The 18,940-nt window shown below is 47.2% G+C and overlaps 1 protein-coding gene across 9 annotated transcripts in view; it reads left to right on the plus strand.

Annotated features, from left to right (window-relative positions):
- The window catches only part of ST3GAL3 (ST3 beta-galactoside alpha-2,3-sialyltransferase 3), an 810,547-nt gene that overhangs the window by 763,018 nt on the left and 28,589 nt on the right, over nt 1-18,940 (plus strand). For all 9 annotated transcript variants that reach the window (XM_063939361.1, XM_063939357.1, XM_063939363.1 and 6 more), the window contains 3 exons: nt 5,612-5,675; nt 6,776-6,871; nt 6,959-7,145. In XM_063939361.1, coding sequence (XP_063795431.1) covers nt 5,612-5,675; nt 6,776-6,871; nt 6,959-7,145 — 347 coding nt within the window. The remainder of the gene's footprint in view (nt 1-5,611; nt 5,676-6,775; nt 6,872-6,958; nt 7,146-18,940) is intronic.

The raw sequence follows: 18,940 nt of genomic DNA on the forward strand, positions 1-18,940 counted from the left end.
ACTATGCTGTTAAGACGGCCCTGGATTAGGTCTGTGGTTGAAATCCTCAAGCTATAGAAACTGTTGATCTGGTAACAAGACTTGTGGACACCGATCCCCTAAGGAGGTACCCCCTGGTTCACACAGCAACTTCTTACAAGCACTTTCTGTGCCCAGCATATACCTGCTGTGTCTTGTCTGTGTTTAACACTGGTGTCACACAAGCACTGTCTGCGCCCAGTGTGTACCTACTGTGTCTTGTCTGTGCCTAACGGTAGTGTCTCACAAGCACTGTCTGCGCACAGTGTGTACCTGCTGTGTCTTGTCTGTGCCTAACGCTGGTGTCACACAAGCACTGTCTGCGCACAGTGTGTACCTGCTGTGTCTTGTCTGTGCCTAACGGTAGTGTCTCACAAGCACTGTCTGCGCACAGTGTGTACCTGCTGTGTCTTGTCTGTGTTTAACACTGGTGTCACACAAGCACTGTCTGCGCACAGTGTGTACCTGCTGTGTCTTGTCTGTGTTTAACACTGGTGTCACACAAGCACTGTCTGCGCACAGTGTGTACCTGCTGTGTCTTGTCTGTGTTTAACGATGGTGTCACACAAGCACTGTCTGTGCACAGTGTGTACCTGCTGTGTCTTGTCTGTGCCTAGTGGTGGTGTCACACAAGCACTTTCTGCGCACAGTGTGTACCTACTGTGTCTGGTCTGTGCCTAACGCTGGTGTCACACCAGCACTGTCTGCGCCCAGTGTGTACCTGCTGTGTCTTGTCTGTGTTTAACGCTGGTGTCACACAAGCACTTTCTGCGCCCAGTGTGTACCTACTGTGTCTGGTCTGTACCTAACGCTGGTGTCACACAAGCACTGTCTGCGCCCAGTGTGTACCTGCTGTGTCTTGTCTGTGTTTAACGCTGGTGTCACACAAGCACTTTCTGCGCCCAGTGTGTACCTACTGTGTCTGGTCTGTACCTAACGCTGGTGTCACACAAGCACTTTCCATGCCCAGTGTGTACCTGCTGTGTCTTGTCTATGCCTAACGCTGGTGTCACACAAGCACTTTCTGCGCCCAGTGTGTACCTACTGCGTCTGGTCTGTGCCTAACACTGGTGTCACAAAAGCACTTTCCATTCCCAGTGTGTACCTGCTGTGTCTTGTCTGTGCCTAACGCTGGTGTCACACAAGCACTTTCCATGCCCAGTGTGTACCTGCTGTGTCTTGTCTGTGTCTAACGGTAGTGTCACACAAGCACTTTCTGTGCCCAGTGTGTACCTACTGCGTCTGGTCTGTGCCTAACGCTGGTGTCACAAAAGCACTTTCCATGCCCAGTGTGTACCTGCTGTGTCTTGTCTGTGCCTAACGCTGGTGTCACACAAGCACTTTCCATGCCCAGTGTGTACCTGCTGTGTCTTGTCTGTGTCTAACGGTAGTGTCACACAAGCACTTTCTGTGCCCAGTGTGTACCTACTGCGTCTGGTCTGTGCCTAACGCTGGTGTCACAAAAGCACTTTCCATGCCCAGTGTGTACCTTCTGTGTCTTGTCTGTGCCTAACGCTGGTGTCACACAAGCACTTTCCATGCCCAGTGTGTACCTGCTGTGTCTTGTCTGTGTCTAACGCTGGTGTCACACAAGCACTTTCTGTGCCCAGTGTGTACCTACTGCGTCTGGTCTGTGCCTAACGCTGGTGTCACAAAAGCACTTTCCATGCCCAGTGTGTACCTTCTGTGTCTTGTCTGTGCCTAACGCTGGTGTCACACAAGCACTTTCCATGCCCAGTGTGTACCTGCTGTGTCTTGTCTGTGTCTAACGCTGGTGTCACACAAGCACTTTCTGTGCCCAGTGTGTACCTACTGCGTCTGGTCTGTGCCTAACGCTGGTGTCACAAAAGCACTTTCCATTCCCAGTGTGTACCTTCTGTGTCTTGTCTGTGCCTAATGCTGGTGTCACACAAGCACTTTCCATGCCCAGTGTGTACCTGCTGTGTCTTGTCTGTGTCTAACGGTAGTGTCTCACAAGCACTGTCTGCGCACAGTGTGTACCTACTGCGTCTGGTCTGTGCCTAATGCTTGTGTCACACAAGCACTTTCTGTGCCCAGTGTGTACCTGTTATGTCTTGCCTATGCCTAACGCTGGTGTCACACAAGCACTTTCCATGCACAGTGTGTACCTACTGTGTCTTGTCTGTGTCTAACGCTGGTGTCACACAAGCACTTTCCATGCCCAGTGTGTACCTGCTGTGTCTTGTCTGTGTCTAACGGTAGTGTCACACAAGCACTTTCTGTGCCCAGTGTGTACCTACTGCGTCTGGTCTGTGCCTAACGCTGGTGTCACAAAAGCACTTTCCATGCCCAGTGTGTACCTGCTGTGTCTTGTCTGTGCCTAACGCTGGTGTCACACAAGCACTTTCCATGCCCAGTGTGTACCTGCTGTGTCTTGTCTGTGTCTAACGGTAGTGTCACACAAGCACTTTCTGTGCCCAGTGTGTACCTACTGCGTCTGGTCTGTGCCTAACGCTGGTGTCACAAAAGCACTTTCCATGCCCAGTGTGTACCTTCTGTGTCTTGTCTGTGCCTAACGCTGGTGTCACACAAGCACTTTCCATGCCCAGTGTGTACCTGCTGTGTCTTGTCTGTGTCTAACGCTGGTGTCACACAAGCACTTTCCATTCCCAGTGTGTACCTGCTGTGTCTTGTCTGTGTCTAACGGTAGTGTCACACAAGCACTTTCTGTGCCCAGTGTGTACCTGTTATGTCTTGCCTGTGCCTAACGCTGGTGTCACACAAGCACTTTCCATTCCCAGTGTGTACCTGCTGTGTCTTGTCTGTGTCTAACGGTAGTGTCTCACAAGCACTGTCTGCGCACAGTGTGTACCTACTGCGTCTGGTCTGTGCCTAATGCTTGTGTCACACAAGCACTTTCCATGCCCAGTGTGTACCTACTGTGTCTCAGCTGTGCCTAACGCTGGTGTCACACAAGCAGTTTATGTGCCCAGTGTATACCTGCCTCCAGATTCCTGTTACATTGCTGCAGATACACTCTGACTGTGCCTGCTGTAATGTGACAAGGAACCAGGGTCTGTGCTGCCTGCAGTGCTCAGACAGAAGGAGCAGCTGTGCTGTGTGACAGACCCCTAAGGCTGCAGGGTGATAAATGGGCATCTCCCTGCAGACGGCATCTCTCAGGTGTTCTTATTTATTTATCAGCAAAGACAAAGTGAATGGCTAAAAGATAGTATGGTTCAGGGGTGCAAGGTAGTATGGTTGGGTTTAGGCACTCCCCAGGGGGAAGTTAGGGTTACATAGCGGGTAGGGGGAGGGTTAGGCTGCGGGAAGGTGTGTGTGTGGGGGGGTTAGGTTTAGGCACCACCGGGAGGGTTAGGGGGCCAGAGGGGGAAGGTAATCCCTGTCAGGATTCTAATCATCGGGATGCTGCAGTCGGTGTTCTGAACGCCGGCATATTACTGTATATCCAACCCCTATCCCCCTGTAAGACAATAGGTCTGGATAATAAATAGGCAGTATGTGATCCACTCTGAGGAGAAATATTATAATCACTCACAAAAGCAGCCAATTAACTTCCCAGTATGTTTAAGGTCTATGTGCCTGATTCATGTTTGTAAGTAACTGTGTCTGGAACGAACCGTGCTGCCATGCAAGGGGAGCAAAAACATTTATATTTTTTCTGTGCAGGGTAAATACTGTCTGCTTTTGCCTGTAGCCCACAAATGTTACACAGCTTTATTTTGACACTGCAGTTATGATTTCAGTTTGAACACAACTTACCCAAATTGAAATCTCTTTGCACATGTTACGTCTGCCCCACCTGCAGTGTAGCGTGGTTTTGCCCAGTCGGGTGCTTTTTTGTTTTACTTAACAATATGAATCAGGCCCTGTGGGAGGAAACCGGGGCAACCGGAGGAGACCCACGCAAACGGGAGAACATACAAACTCAAATAGATAGCGCCCTGGGTGGCTTTGCTAATCACTGTACCACATACAGTCACTATGGTGTTTTGGGAGTGGGGGTGGGGAGAAGTCACAAATGACCCTAAATGTCAAGAAAGTGACAGTAAGGATAGCCATACTTGGGCACAGGTGACTTAATTAGTACTGTACCTCAGTCAGTTTGATTTAACCATCTGGACTCAAGCATGGATATCCTTAATACCTGGCTTGTAATGACAGCGTTTGGGAAGCTCTGAATTACAGCATCTGGCTGTGCATCACACACTGATTTTTAATAATTGTTTCCTTAAACGTTTCTTTTCTTTAGCAGTCTTGACCTTGTTGCTAAAAAAGTGTTATGTTTCATCTTCTGGTACATCCTCAATCTATCAGCGATGCATGCGTAGCAGGCGTAGGGTGCTGCAGGATACACAGGGTCAGCACTTACATAGTACTTTCCAAGCATTTATTCCACACATTTCAGTCATTCACTATCTACAGTACATGAGCCAAACTTGCCTGCAGGAGACTTCGGGGGGCGGGGCCGAACTGTGACATCATCAATTTGCTTCATTTTAACCCCTTCCCCACCTGACGGACCCGCGAATACGGGAGAGTATCTCTCCATCCTGCCCTAATCACTAGGGTCCGAGCAGGATGCGGGAGACCAGCCTACTCTTCCTGGGGTGTGGGGGGCTACCCCCAAAAACGGGAGCCTCCCGCAGCTTCCGGGAGAGTAGGCAAGTATGACATGAGCAGATGTCCCAAAGAACAGAATTCACATTTAGGGCCAGATTTATCAAGCCTTGTAGAGTGATAAATTGCATGGTGATAAAGTGCCAACCAATCAGCTCCTGTCATTTTTCAAACACATCCTGTAACATGGCAGTTAGGAGCCGATTGGTTGGTACTTTATCACCGTGCTATTTATCCCTCTCCAAGGCTTGATAAATCGCGGCCTTAGTAAAATAACACAACATCCAAAATAGGATTCTTCCGTCTGGAAAATATGTTGTTCTTAAAGGGGATTTGTGAAATAGAAAACAATGGAGCCTCCTCGATACCAGACCACCCAATATAGAGAATACTGGATGAGCCCTAAACCTGCAGTAAACCCTAATATAAGCACCAAAGCAAATTGTGCTCCATCGGCGCATGCTGTATGCAAATGGCACATACTGGATTCAGATTCATACTCCTTCCAGGGTGTCCTTCTCCTGTAGTCCGAGGCTGTGCCCACGGGGATTTGGCACTCTGCAGTTTCACATAGCGTGTGCCAGTTTGTCTTTGTTGTTTAACATATAGTGGTCAGGGTACAGTATTATAAGACAGATAATGTGCACACCCAGCGAGTCTCACCTCCTACCTGTTCCTCATACGCTATCTGCATTGTTTGGAGAATGTGGAATTCTGGTGTCTTATGTACGTTCGCGACCTCTCAATTTATTGACATCACTTTTCATGTCTCAGAAGCATTTTACAGAAATAATATCCGCAGGCTCCCATAAATACAAAGAGTTAAATGATGAGAATTCCAGGAATAACAGGCTCCCCGGTGCCAGGGAGCTCACAATCTACACAGGTGTAGACAGATTTCATTGAGAAGTAATCTTAGAAGATTGTATTTGCACATCACTGTAACCTGTCCCCTGACTGCGTCTCACATTATGCTGTTTCTATTGCACAGATAACGTGATCAAAGCCATCTTGTCGGCTACAAAAGAATATCGTCTGACGGCGTCGCTGGACAGGTAAAACATACACATCGCTGGTGTAAGGTGCCAGTCTCTATGTGACATCTTAATGGGGCATTATATGTCTACGGGATAAACCATTAGCAATATCCTCAGTTCTACCTTCATTATACAACCACAGAAATGATTCAGAACTCGTTTTGTGGTTTTAGTAGAACACATTGTAGTTGTAAGAGGCTGCTCTCTTATTGTAATATCTGCTCAATTTAAAACCTCAGAATGTGACTGGCAAGGCTTGCTGGGACTTGTAGCTCTAAAACAGCTATAGCAACAGGGTTCCTACTAGTGTAGTTGTGAGATGAATGTGGATTTTAACACTTAGATGGTTATAGTAACACTTCCTGCCCATAGGATTTCATTAAACATGTCTCTCTGTAGCCGTCATTTATTACAGTTCCCTATTTATTTATGTAGGCGGGGGGCTGTAGCAATATATACACTGCAGTTATCTGCCTATACGCAGCTCTTCTCACATTCATCGTGTGGCTGCGCGGACTGCGGCTCCGAGCGAGCAGAGTTTCCAGGTGTTCCCAACATAAACAGCTGCATCCTATATATATATATCACTTGGTCTAGGAGTGACCTTTTTTCCATTAAGATAATAGCAGTTTCATGAATGCACTTACGATAATGTTTAACATTTACAGTATGTATCGTTGGTGTCTGATCTACACAGATGTGTATATACATTTCTAATCACAAACATGGGCTCGTAAGATGTGCAGAAATAATCTGTGCAAGTACACAGACTGTGGGGAACATGTACTATGCAGTGATAAAAGTGGAGAAATGAGCCAGTGGAGAAGTTGCCATGGCAACCAATCAGCATTGACGTAACATTTATAATTTGCATAATATAAAAGTATACAGAGCAGCTGATTGGTTGCTATGGGCAACTTCTCCACTGGCTCACTTCTCCACTTTTATCACTGCTTATTACATGTAACTATTACCGAGAGTGCCACGCAGATAACTTGGATTACATTTCCTGTTACTTGTAGCTGTTTGCCTGTTTGTTGCTACAGTAACCATCACCGCCGAAACATAAAAATGTGGCGATTTATATGCTTGTCTGAATTGCGTATGTTTCCACCCAGTTTGCAGTGCCGGCGATGTATCATTGTAGGGAACGGAGGGGTGCTCGCAAACAAGTCCCTGGGATCTAAAATCGACAAGTACGAGGTGGTTGTCAGGTAAGAGAGAGAGGTCTCTCCGTGATGAAATAAACGTTTACAAACCGCCACCCATAATAAATGTTTTCCCTCTTGTTATGTGTCCAGATTGAATTCTGCACCGGTGAAAGGTTTTGAGAAGGACGTGGGGAGTAAGACAACACTGAGAATAACATATCCGGAAGGAGCCATCCAAAAGCTTGAACAATATGAGAAAGATTCCCTTTTTGTCTTGGCCGGATTTAAGTGGCAAGATTTCAAATGGCTGAAATACATTGTTTACAAGGAGAAAGTGGTACGTTTGGGAATTCACTCTGGTGATTAAAAGGTTCCGTTCTCACTTTTTACATTATCGCCGAGATGTTCTGAAATGTCTATGTTGTGGTCTTTTATAGAAGCAGAAGCCCAGCAATGTCTTGTAAGAGCAGGGTTACTATTACATGTAATCTCTCACAGACCACCAGCACTGGTCACAACGGTGTCTACAGATCAACACAAAATCTCACACGTTCTCAAAGCCAGTCCGAGTGTATGGCTGCCATGTTTCCTCTTGCTCAGCACCCAGGCAGTGACACAGGCGATACGTGTGCCCAGTGGGTGGCTGCAGGCAGGGCAAAAAGTTATTAATGGTGCTTTTATCAAACCAAATGCCTCAGTCGCTATAGTTACCCAGCAACGCGGTTACGGAACTGCAAGATTATTGAGTCTCTGCCCCAGTTGTTTGCTTTTCCTGCCTTATTGTGTATCGGACCTTGGCCTATCCCCTCCTGCCTTGTTGTATTACGTTTCAGACATTAGACGTGCTGTGCTGACCAAACATGAGGGTAAATTTACTAAAGAATAAGGGTTTTTTTTGTGGAAGTGGAGATGTTGCCAATAGCAACCAATCAGATTCTACTTATTCATCTGGCACCTTCTGGAATCTAGAAGATAATATCTGCAATCTCCACTTCTAAAAAAACTCACACTTTAGTAAATATACCTCATGATTTCTTATTTTGCGTATCAGACCCTCTGAGGCTAGCTTAGCCCTAATTATCCTGTATGACCCTACCAAATCCAGGCTACTGCCCTCTCCGCGGGGATGCATTGCATTGCTGCTTAATAAATCAGGTTTAGCTGTCATCGCCGTAGAGTCCGCAGGGACGGAGGGAAAGTGGGGGATCGCTACTACAGATGTGTCCTCCTCATACACCTAGCCTCAATACGCCTTGCAGCGCGCGAGACAGCCGTGCTGAGCGATGTACCTTACCGACTTTTTCTTTAACTTTGCCTCTTATTTGCACAGCAGATACAGGGAAACACCCCTCAGTCTGTACCAGACGCCGGGCTGCCACTTTAACTTCACAGGAATTAGTTTTAAATCTGTACAAAGTCGCAGATGAAACACAACGGAAGTTGGCATGAGAAAAAGCTGCCACCACTCCATCGTAGCAAATTCAGACTCATTCGCACAAAGATATACAAGTGTCATATTTCAAATATATTAGTGCAGTCTCGTGAAGCGATTTTTTTGCATCACATTGCAACTAAGAGACCTAGATGAGCAATAAAGATGAATTGCATGGGACCTGGTCTGCCGAGAAGGGTTGTTTGAGAAGATGGGTTGTTTAATAGAGCCCTCATTGTCTGATATCATCAGAGCGGGACCCCAGCCACATGGGTAAAATCTCATAGCCAGGGGGGAACTGGGATGGAAAACCAGCCTGGGAAATTTATGGAATGTGGGTGCGGTCTGATGAGGGGGTGAGATCTTTTGAGGTGGGTGTGATCGCTCCTCACAGGGCCTGATTGTACGCAGTTGCGGCCTTCCTTGCGTCTTTTACTGCAGTTGTGTCTGAGACCAGTGGCGGGTTGGGAACTAAAAGTGTCCCTGTAAAATTTGGTAGAAGTGGCCTGATATGGGCAGCACGAGAGGTATAACATACCGTGTAGCCATGTCGGCCTACCGGGAATCTTCCTGGTAAGCCCTATGGCCAATCTGCCCCTCATCACAGCTAATTGCACTCATCATTTGTGCTATCTACATGGCAGTTACATATTCCATAGTGCCTTACATTAGGGCGATGTGCCCTGCACCTGCCCTACTGCTGCGGTGACACTAGGGGTAGATTAACTAACAGGATTTTGAAAGCCACTGCAGCTTGGCGGCTTTGACCGTTGGATTTACAACAGCAACTGTAATAAATTCCAATTAACCTTTTTTTTCTGTAGACTTGTGGTTTTAAATTGATCAGTCATCCTGTAATATAGGCGGAATACTCTCATCGTACATGTGCTATAGGAGAGGACAGTGTCGGGAACAACAACATTAGCGCAAGGTTCCATAACGAGGCTGCTAATTACTCTGAGGATCAGATACTGCACGCAGCACAGGTCACCCGATTTTAGCAGTTTGGCATAGAAGTATATCTAAGTAGCATTTTGATTCGTATCATTTTCGTGTCAGTTTCCCGCAGACATGACGATTACCATAAGATAAATGAGCTGTGTTCTTTTGCGCTGCCACTATCCGGCACGTTGCTGAGGCATCTGGAGCATTTCAGCCTCGGATTATTACTATGTAGTGTGTTTCTTGGCTAATGCTGCAGACTGCCGACTTAATCAGGGCAGAGAGGAGTAATTAATGAAACTTTTCCTTTTGATTTTTAATCTGACAAAGTGAACAGAGGCCCGGGGTCAGCGACCTATGTCCTGCTTGCCGAGATGGATAGACATGGGAACGGGGTGGGTTTGGGGAAAGTGCAGGCGAGATATGACGGCCAGACCAGGACGGTGTGATGCTGTCACCGGACTCTCCTGCGTGATGTATGAAGATTTCTCCGTGCCTCTGGGAAGGACGCTGCATTCATTCTAATTCATCACAGCGATCTATGAAAATACCAGGCTGCATGAGAAAGCACGTAGGCAGCTTTTATAGCCGTTAGCTTGGCTGGAATAATAAAAAGCAGGGACATGTAAATAAGTGATGAAATCATTTCACAAAGCAGCGAATGGAGGATCTGCTCCTCGGACAGATCAGTATTATGCGATCGGTACTGATGCAGCGATAGCAAACAGCTGGCAGCGCTCACCTCCCACGCTCTCTGCAAGCAAAAAGATTCCAAACACAGATACATTTTTGTAAGTACACTTACAGGAACACCAAGCCTGCCACCGGGCCATAGACTTCTTACTCTCCGGCTGTGTGGTAACTACCAGACATCTAATTCCAAAGCGGAAATCCCCAAACAGATATTTTTTGTAAAGGTCCAAGTCAGCTAATTAAATGTTTTGCACTGTTTGGCCTCTAATTAAATAAAAACAAACTCCTCCTATTACTATAATTACCTCCCGTGTTTCCAGTACACTGCGCCTAGCCCTGGACTCCTCATACTGTTTATGGTTGTTCCCGAGCGCTGGTGTAACTTATTATGAAGGCGACACCTTTTCTCAAAGTGCACCCAGATCCCATTTCTATGTTTTTCCAGGAACAAATAGACTGAGAATTCCTTGTCGCATTGAAGCACATCACATACTGGTCTTCTGCATACAGTTACTGCAGTTCTACATCATGACATGATCAGTATAACACGAAGAAGCAGTAACAGCACATGCCAAAGTGACATCGTTCCACATATCCATTCCTACCAGGGCTCTGATAGCTCTGTAAGGATATTACTATCACATACTGTATATGATGTGCGCTCCATGTGAGGGGAATGCGAGCAGAAGGACCAGTGACAAATATGAGGGAATGGGTTGCAGAATTACCGCTATAGCAGAGATGACCGAAGCTAGGAGTGGCTGCACTATTTCCACCAAGGCCTATGCCTGCTATCACATACCCACCAACTGCACATTTCTCTGACGTCCTAGTGGATGCTGGGAACTCCGTAAGGACCATGGGGAATAGCGGCTCCGCAGGAGACTGGGCACAACTAAAGAAAGCTTTAGGACTACCTGGTGTGCACTGGCTCCTCCCTCTATGACCCTCCTCCAGACCTCAGTTAGAATTTTGTGCCCGGCTGAGCTGGATGCACACTAGGGGCTCTCCTGAGCTAGAAAAGAAAGTATATTTTAGGTTTTTTATTTTCAGTGAGATCTGCTGGCAACAGACTCACTGCTACGAGGGACTTAGGGGAGAGAAGCGGACCTACCTGCTTGCAGCTAGCTTGGGCTTCTTAGGCTACTGGACACCATTAGCTCCAGAGGGATCGAACACAGGCCCAGCCTCGGTCGTCCGGTCCCGGAGCCGCGCCGCCGCCCCCCTTGCAGAGCCAGAAGCAAGAAGAACGTCCAGGAAATCGGCGGCAGAAGACTCAGGTCTTCATTAAGGTAGCGCACAGCACTGCAGCTGTGGCCATTGCTCCCTGTGCACACCACATACTCCGGTCACTGATGGGTGCAGGGCGCTGGGGGGGGGGCGCCCTGGGCAGCAATTAGAGTACCTTAAGAGTGGCAAATCACACATAATATAGCCTAATAAGCTATATATGTGTAAAATACCCCTGCCACATTATGATTATAAGAGCGGGAGAAGTCTGCCGAAAAAGGGGCGGGGCTATCTCCCTCAGCACACTGGCGCCATTTTCTCTTCACAGTGCAGCTGGAAGACAGCTCCCCAGGCTCTCCCCTGTAGTTTTCAGGCTCAAAGGGTTAAAAAGAGAGGGGGGGCACTAAATTTAGGCGCAAATCTGTGTATTATAGCAGCTATAAGGGAAAAATCACTGTGGGTAGTGTGAATCCCTGCATTATATAGCGCTCTGGTGTGTGCTGGCATACTCTCTCTCTGTCTCCCCAAAGGACTTTGTGTGGTCCTGTCCTCAGTCAGAGCATTCCCTGTGTGTGTGCGGTGTGTCGGTACGGCTGTGTCGACATGTTTGATGAGGAGGCTTATGTGGAGGCGGAGCAGATGCCGATAAATGTGATGTCACCCCCTGCGGGGTCGACACCTGAGTGGATGGACATGTGGAAGGAATTACGTGACAGTGTCAACTCCGTACATGAAAGGTTTGACGACATAGCAGATGTGGGACAGCCGGCTTCTCAGCCCGTGCCTGCCCAGGCGTCTCAAAAGCCATCAGGGGCCCTAAAACGCCCACTACCTCAGATGGCAGACACAGATGTCGACACGGATACTGACTCCAGTGTCGACGACGATGAGACTACTGTACATTCCAATAGAGCCACCGTTACATGATTACGGCAATAAAAAATGTGTTGCACATTTCTGATATTACCCCAGGTACCACAAAAAAGGGTATTATGTTTGGGGAGAAAAAAGCTTCCAGTGGTTTTTCCCCCATCTGATAAACTAAATGTGTGAAGAAGCGTGAGTTTCCCCCGATAAGAAACTGGTAATTTCTAAAAGGTTACTAATGGCGTACCCTTTCCCGCCAGAGGATAGGTCACGTTGGGAGACATCCCCTAGGGTGGATAAAGCGCTTACACGTCTGTCAAAGAAGGTGGCACTACCGTCTCAGCCTGCAGATAGAATGCAGGAGGCTATCCTGAAGTCTGTATATACACACTCAGGCATTATACTGAGACCAGCTATTGCTTCAGCATGAATGTGCAGTGCTGCAGCTGCGTGGTCAGATTCTCTGTACCTTAGACAGGGACACTATATTGCTAACCATAGAGCATATTAAAGACGCAGTCTTATACATGAGAGATGCACAGAGGGATAATTGCCGACTGGCATCTAAAATAAACGCAATGTCCATTTCTGCCAGGAACTCGGCAGTGGACAGGTGATGCTGATTCTAAAAGGCACATGGAAGTTTTGCCTTACAAGGGTGAGGAGTTGTTTGGGGATGGTCTCTCGGACCTCGTTTCCACAGCGACAGCTGGGAAGTCAGCATTTTTACCCCATGTTCCCTCACAGCCAAAGAAAGCACCGTATTATCAGGTACAGTCCTTTCGGCCCCAGAAAGGCAAGCGGGTTAGAGGCGCATCCTTTCTGCCCAGAGGCAGAGGTAGAGGGAAAAAGCTACAACATACAGCCAGTTCCCAGGAACAAAAGTCCTCCCCCGCTTCCTCTAAGTCCACCGCATGACGCTGGGGCTCCACAGGTGGAGCCAGGTACGGTGGGGGCCCGTCTCAAGAACTTCAGCGACCAGTGGGCTCGCTCACGGGTGGATCCCTGGATTCTACAAATAGTATCTCAGGGGTACAAGCTGGAATTCGAGACGTCTCCCCCTCGCCGTTTCCTCAAATCTGCCTTGCCGACAGCTCCCCCGGACAGGGAGGCAGTGCTGGAGGCGATTCACAAGCTGTATTCTCAGCACGTGATAATCAAGGTACCCCTCCTTCAACAAGGACGGGGTTACTATTCCACAATGTTTGTGGTGCCGAAACCGGACGGTTCGGTGAGACACATTTTAAATTTAAAATCCTTGAACACTTATATAAGAAGGTTCAAGTTCAAGATGGAATCGCTCAGGGCGGTGATTGCAAGCCTGGACGAGGGGGATTACATGGTATCACTGGACATCAAGGATGCTTACCTGCATGTCCCCATTTAACCTCCTCACCAGGAGTACCTCAGATTTGTGGTACAGGATTGTCATTACCAATTCCAGACGTTGCCGTTTGGTCTGTCCACGGCACCGCGGGTATTTACCAAGGTAATGGCCGAAATGATGATACTCCTTCGGAGAAAGGGAGTTTTAATTATCCCGTACTTGGACGATCTCCTTATAAAGGCGAGGTCCAGGGAACAGTTGTTGATCGGTGTAGCTCTAGCTCGGGAAGTGCTACAACAGCACGGCTGGATCCTGAATATTCCAAAGTCGCAGCTGGTTCCTACAACGCGTCTACTGTTCCTGGGGATGGTTCTGGACACAGAACAGAAAAAAGTGTTTCTCCCGGAGGAGAAGGCCAAGGAGTTGTCATCTCTAGTCAGAGACCTCCTAAAACCAAAACAGGTGTCGGTGCACCACTGCACGCGAGTCCTGGGAAAGATGGTGGCTTCTTACGAAGCAATTCCATTCGGAAGGTTCCATGCAAGGATCTTTCAGTGGGATCTGTTGGACAAGTGGTCCGGATCGCATCTTCTGATGCATCGGCTGATAACCCTGTCTCCAAGGACCAGGGTGTCGCTGTTGTGGTGGCTGCAGAGTGCTCATCTTCTAGAGGGCCGCAGATTCGGCATACAGGACTGGATCCTGGTGACCACGGATGCCAGCCTTCGAGGTTGGGGGGCAGTCACACACGGAAGAAACTTCCAAGGACTATGGACAAGTCAGGAGACTTCCCTACACATAAATATTCTGGAACTAAGGGCCCTTTACAATGCCCTAAGTCAGGCAAGACCCCTGCTTCAACGCCAGCCGGTGCTGATCCAGTCAGACAACATCACGGCGGTCGCCCATGTAAACCGTCAGGGCGGCACAAGAAGCAGGATGGCGATGGCAGAAGCAACAAGGATTCTCCGATGGGCGGAAAATCATGTGTTAGCACTGTCAGCAGTGTTCATTCCCGGAGTGGACAACTGGGAAGCAGACTTTCTCAGCAGACACGACCTCCACCCGGGAGAGTGGGGACTTCATCCAGAAGTCTTCCAAATGGTTGTACACCGGTGGGAAAGGCCACAGGTGGACATGATGGCGTCCCGCCTCAACAAAAAGCTAAAATGTTATTGCGCCAGGTCAAGGGACCCTCAGGCGATAGCTGTGGATGCTCTGGTAACACCGTGGGTGTACCAGTCGGTGTATGTGTTCCTTCCTCTGCCTCTCATACCCAAGGTACTGAGAATAATAAGAAGGAGAGGAGTAAGAACTATACTCGTGGTTCCGGATTGGCCAAGAAGATCTTGGTACCCAGAACTTCAAGAAATGATCTCAGAGGACCCATGGTCTCTGCCGCTCAGACAGGACCTGCTGCAGCAGGGGCCCTGTCTGTTCCAAGACTTACCGCGGCTGCGTTTGATGGCATGGCGGTTGAACGCCGGATCCTGAAGGAAAAGGGCATTCCGGAGGAAGTTATCCCTACGCTAATTAAAGCTAGGAAAGAAGTGACCGCAAACCATTATCACCGCATATGGCGGAAATATGTTGCGTGGTGTGAGGCCAGGAAGGCCCCAACGGAGGAATTTCAGCTAGGTCGATTTCTGCACTTCCTACAGTCAGGGGTGACTATGGGCCTAAAATTGGGTTCCCTTAAGGTCCAGATTTCGGCTCTATCGATTTTCTTCCAAAAAGAACTGGCTTCACTACCTGAAGTTCAGACATTTGTTAAGGGAGTGCTGCATATTCAGCCCCCTTTTGTGCCCCCAGTGGCACCTTGGGATCTCAACGTGGTGTTGGATTTCCTAAAGTCGCATTGGTGAATCACTTAAAACCGTGGAACTAAAATATCTCACGTGGAAAGTGGTCATGCTGTTGGCCTTGGCTTCGGCCAGGCGTGTGTCAGAATTGGCGGCTTTGTCTTGTAAAAGCCCTTATCTGATTTTCCATATGGATAGGGCGGAATTGAGGACTCGTCCCCAATTTCTCCCAAAGGTGGTTTCAGCGTTTCATTTGAACCAGCCTATTGTGGTGCCTGCGGCTACTCGTGACTTGGAGGACTCCAAGTTGCTGGACGTAGTCCGGGCCCTAAAAATCTATGTTTCCAGGACAGCTGGAGTCAGAAAGACTGACTCGCTATTTATCCTGCATGCGCCCAACAAGTTGGGTGCGCCTGCTTCAAAGCAGACTATTGCTCGCTGGATCTGTAGCACGATTCAACTTGCACATTCTGCGGCTGGACTGCCGCATCCTAAATCTGTAAAGGCCATTCCACGAGGAAAGTGGGCTCTTCTTGGGCGGCTGCCCGAGGGGTCTCGGCTTTACAACTTTGCCGAGCAGCTACTTGGTCGGGGTCAAACACATTTGCTAAATTCTACAAGCTTGATACCCTGGCTGAGGAGTGATAAAGCTGATTCTTATACTCTACAACACAAGCTATTACATCTATACCGTGAAGCCGTAATGGCCGCTGAACCTCGTGCACGTGCTACGCACTCCGTACGCTATTTGCGTAAGAATACCTTGCACGTGGTACGCAAGTCACGTACACACGCTGCGCTGGGTGTACTGAACACACAGCTAGCGTACACACAGATAATAACCTTTTATACCTTACACAGAGTATGCTTATACTGTAAATCTTAGTGTTAGATACTGTAATGATATAATGCTGTTTAACCTTGGTTTGTAAGCTAGTTGTTTGAGCGATTGAGATGCTCCGATCACCCTCAGTAATGTAATAAACACTCAATACCTGGCTAAGGTTCCAACACCTTTACTAACAATATTTAACTAAGTAAATGGGAAAAGAAAACAGTGAACAGTTCATACACTACAGGCTAACATTAAAATCTAACAGAATAACTAAACAGAAATATACACAATAGCGAACGATCGCAAACACTAATACAACAAATAAGTATGAATGACTAACATTTAAACGGGTAACAAAGTGGCCACAGAGAAACATACCATACGGGGAACACTCGCAAGCGCAACCGGAATCCAGTCCTCCAATTATCTGAGATAAATGTTGAAGAGTGAGAGTACTGGCCGGTCTGGGGACAGTGACCCTTATATACACAACATACAGTGTACTACAAAGGGCCCTACAATCTTATTGTTCATTGGACACAGGAATGTCTCTCTGCACTGTAACAAAAGGTCATAGGTGGATTTGAACAGGTGGGCTGTGGCTATTACAAACTGCTCAGGTGGGAGGGAATCGCCGGATTCCCGCCGCATGGATAATGAACTGCAAATATATGAAATGTCCAGAAACTACTAATGGCCATAACTACACGCAGGAGCGATTAATCTTTACCTAACCAACACCGGATTATTGCTATTAAAATACTCTCCGGTTAGGTACCAGACACCACTGTTCAACCTTAATCAGACCCTTTGTACCACGTAAAGAGGGATTCCCACGTCCGTGAACAAGTCACATTAAACAAACTTACAGTTATCACTAAGGGGAACATTATCTATAAAACATACTATTTGGTTTTATTATTTAATGATTGAGTCGCCCGCTAGACGCACACAAACTCTACCGTAAATGCACATACCACGCGCCAATGCGCACGGCCGTAGAAGCTCCATTACGCAGCTGCGAGTATCCGCGTACACGGGAGAGAATGTGCACGTGCAGCAGACACGCGCATGAGGTGAATATATGGCAACGAGCAGCATGATATTTTTCCGACTTTGACAGTCCAACCTTTGGCAGTCATCAATAACTGCCACTTCCTAAAACAGTTCAAAAAAGAGAAAAATATATGTCATGTGTAAATACATTTCTATGGTTGGGTAAGGGAGAAGAGAGGAAGGTGGGAAAAAGGTATGACCTAGTGAGATAGTAGAAGCATGTGTGTATGAATCCATGTTTGAGGGGTCATGTATCATCGTGCCGTACGTGTTTTAAATCAAGCTTCGAGGTATTGCGAAGTATACATTTGAATCCTTCTTATCCCGTATGACGGGTCTGTGGATGGGCTGTCAAACTTTACCGAGCTCTTTTCGGCTTTTGGTTGCAACAAATGGGGGAGCACATTTAGTTGATGATACATGAATGGGGGGGGTATGTGAGTGCTGATATCTGTGTCTATATTCCCTATCGACTATGTGTGTCATTACCTGAAGGTTGTAGAAATGAAGATAAGAAGCAATTATGGTAAATGCAGTCATAAACTATGTGAGTTTAATATACATTTGCCGATTGAGGTCTTGTCTTGTGTCTTGTCTCGATGTACATGTTGACTGTAGTCTCCCGATGCTTTTGCTATAAATGCTGAGCAAAAAGCTTTCTCAATGTCCATAGACTTACAATCTTTAAAGTATTGGGCTATCGTAAAAGTTAAAGTCACTAGGGATATTGGGGGTCTATGGTATTGTCCATCAGTGGTCTGTGTAAAAGGTTGTCAAATTCTTCTTCCAAGCGGATGTCTTTGTACCTTGGAGGAAAACAAAGGAGAAACGGGTGAAAGAAACGGACCGTGGAATCACATTTTCATCACAACATTGTCTCTATCGTTGGGTCATAAATCAAATTAGTTGTTGTTAGTACAGTGTCCTCGCTCCTTAAACTCATCACCCTGGTACTGCTTTTACGCTTCGCTAAAACCCGAACGCATCTAAATATCAGGCCAACCAATATGACGACCCCCAGAATACACAAAAGAAATTTCCCTACATCCATAATAATATCTTGGGCCCATTCTCCTAAACCCGAGAACCAATTTCGTGGGTTCAACCATGACACCCAACTGGTCAGCTCATTACCCACAGTAGCGAGTGTGAGATTGTGTTTCCTTCGAAACTCCCATTTTAATTGTAAAATGTCATCCATCTTTTGGTCTATGACCTCGGCTGGGTCCTCCGTGTTGTTTGTAATGTACGTACAGCACTTGATTCCATATTGAGTTGCCAGGGTAACACAATACCCGCCTGTCACAGCTGTGAGGTAATTGAGAATCATCCTATGCTGAACCAGTTCCGTTTTGTAGGCTTGTAACTCTTTCCCAGTGTACCTGAATGTGTCGTCATACATTTCGGTGATATTGTCTAATAAATTTGCAAGCGCAGATATATATTTGTAATTTATCACTCCTCTGGCGGTACGAGTGATATCTAACGCGAGTAGGAATTGAATCCCGGTGGATTCATGGATCAGGTCAGAGGCCGAATGCTCTGTTCTTTCTATCAGGTGCCGTTTAACGATGTGCTCGTAATGAGTGTGAGTATAAGGAGCTTGGGCACTGCGGTGAATATCTTTCATTTTGTTATGGGTTACAGTCATTACTTCAGGCAGTACTTTTCCAATATAGCACAATCCCTCTGAGTTTGGGGCAAGCCACTTATACGCCTTCCTCCCGCATATGAAATATGCATCATCGGGGAGAACATATGGGACAGAGTATGACATTATCATGTTACAAACTTTCCATGTGAAATCTCCTAACCCTAATTCTCCCATCTGTCTAGTACACGTATCAGTTTGTACTATCTGTGCACAGTATCCTGGTGATACCTCTCCAACTCGCATGGTCCTTCTTCCTAAGGTGTACCTATACCGGAAAAATTTCCTATGGTCGGC

The sequence above is a fragment of the Pseudophryne corroboree genome, chromosome 9 (genome assembly GCF_028390025.1).
Source record: "Pseudophryne corroboree isolate aPseCor3 chromosome 9, aPseCor3.hap2, whole genome shotgun sequence".
Taxonomy (NCBI): Eukaryota; Metazoa; Chordata; class Amphibia; order Anura; family Myobatrachidae; genus Pseudophryne; species Pseudophryne corroboree.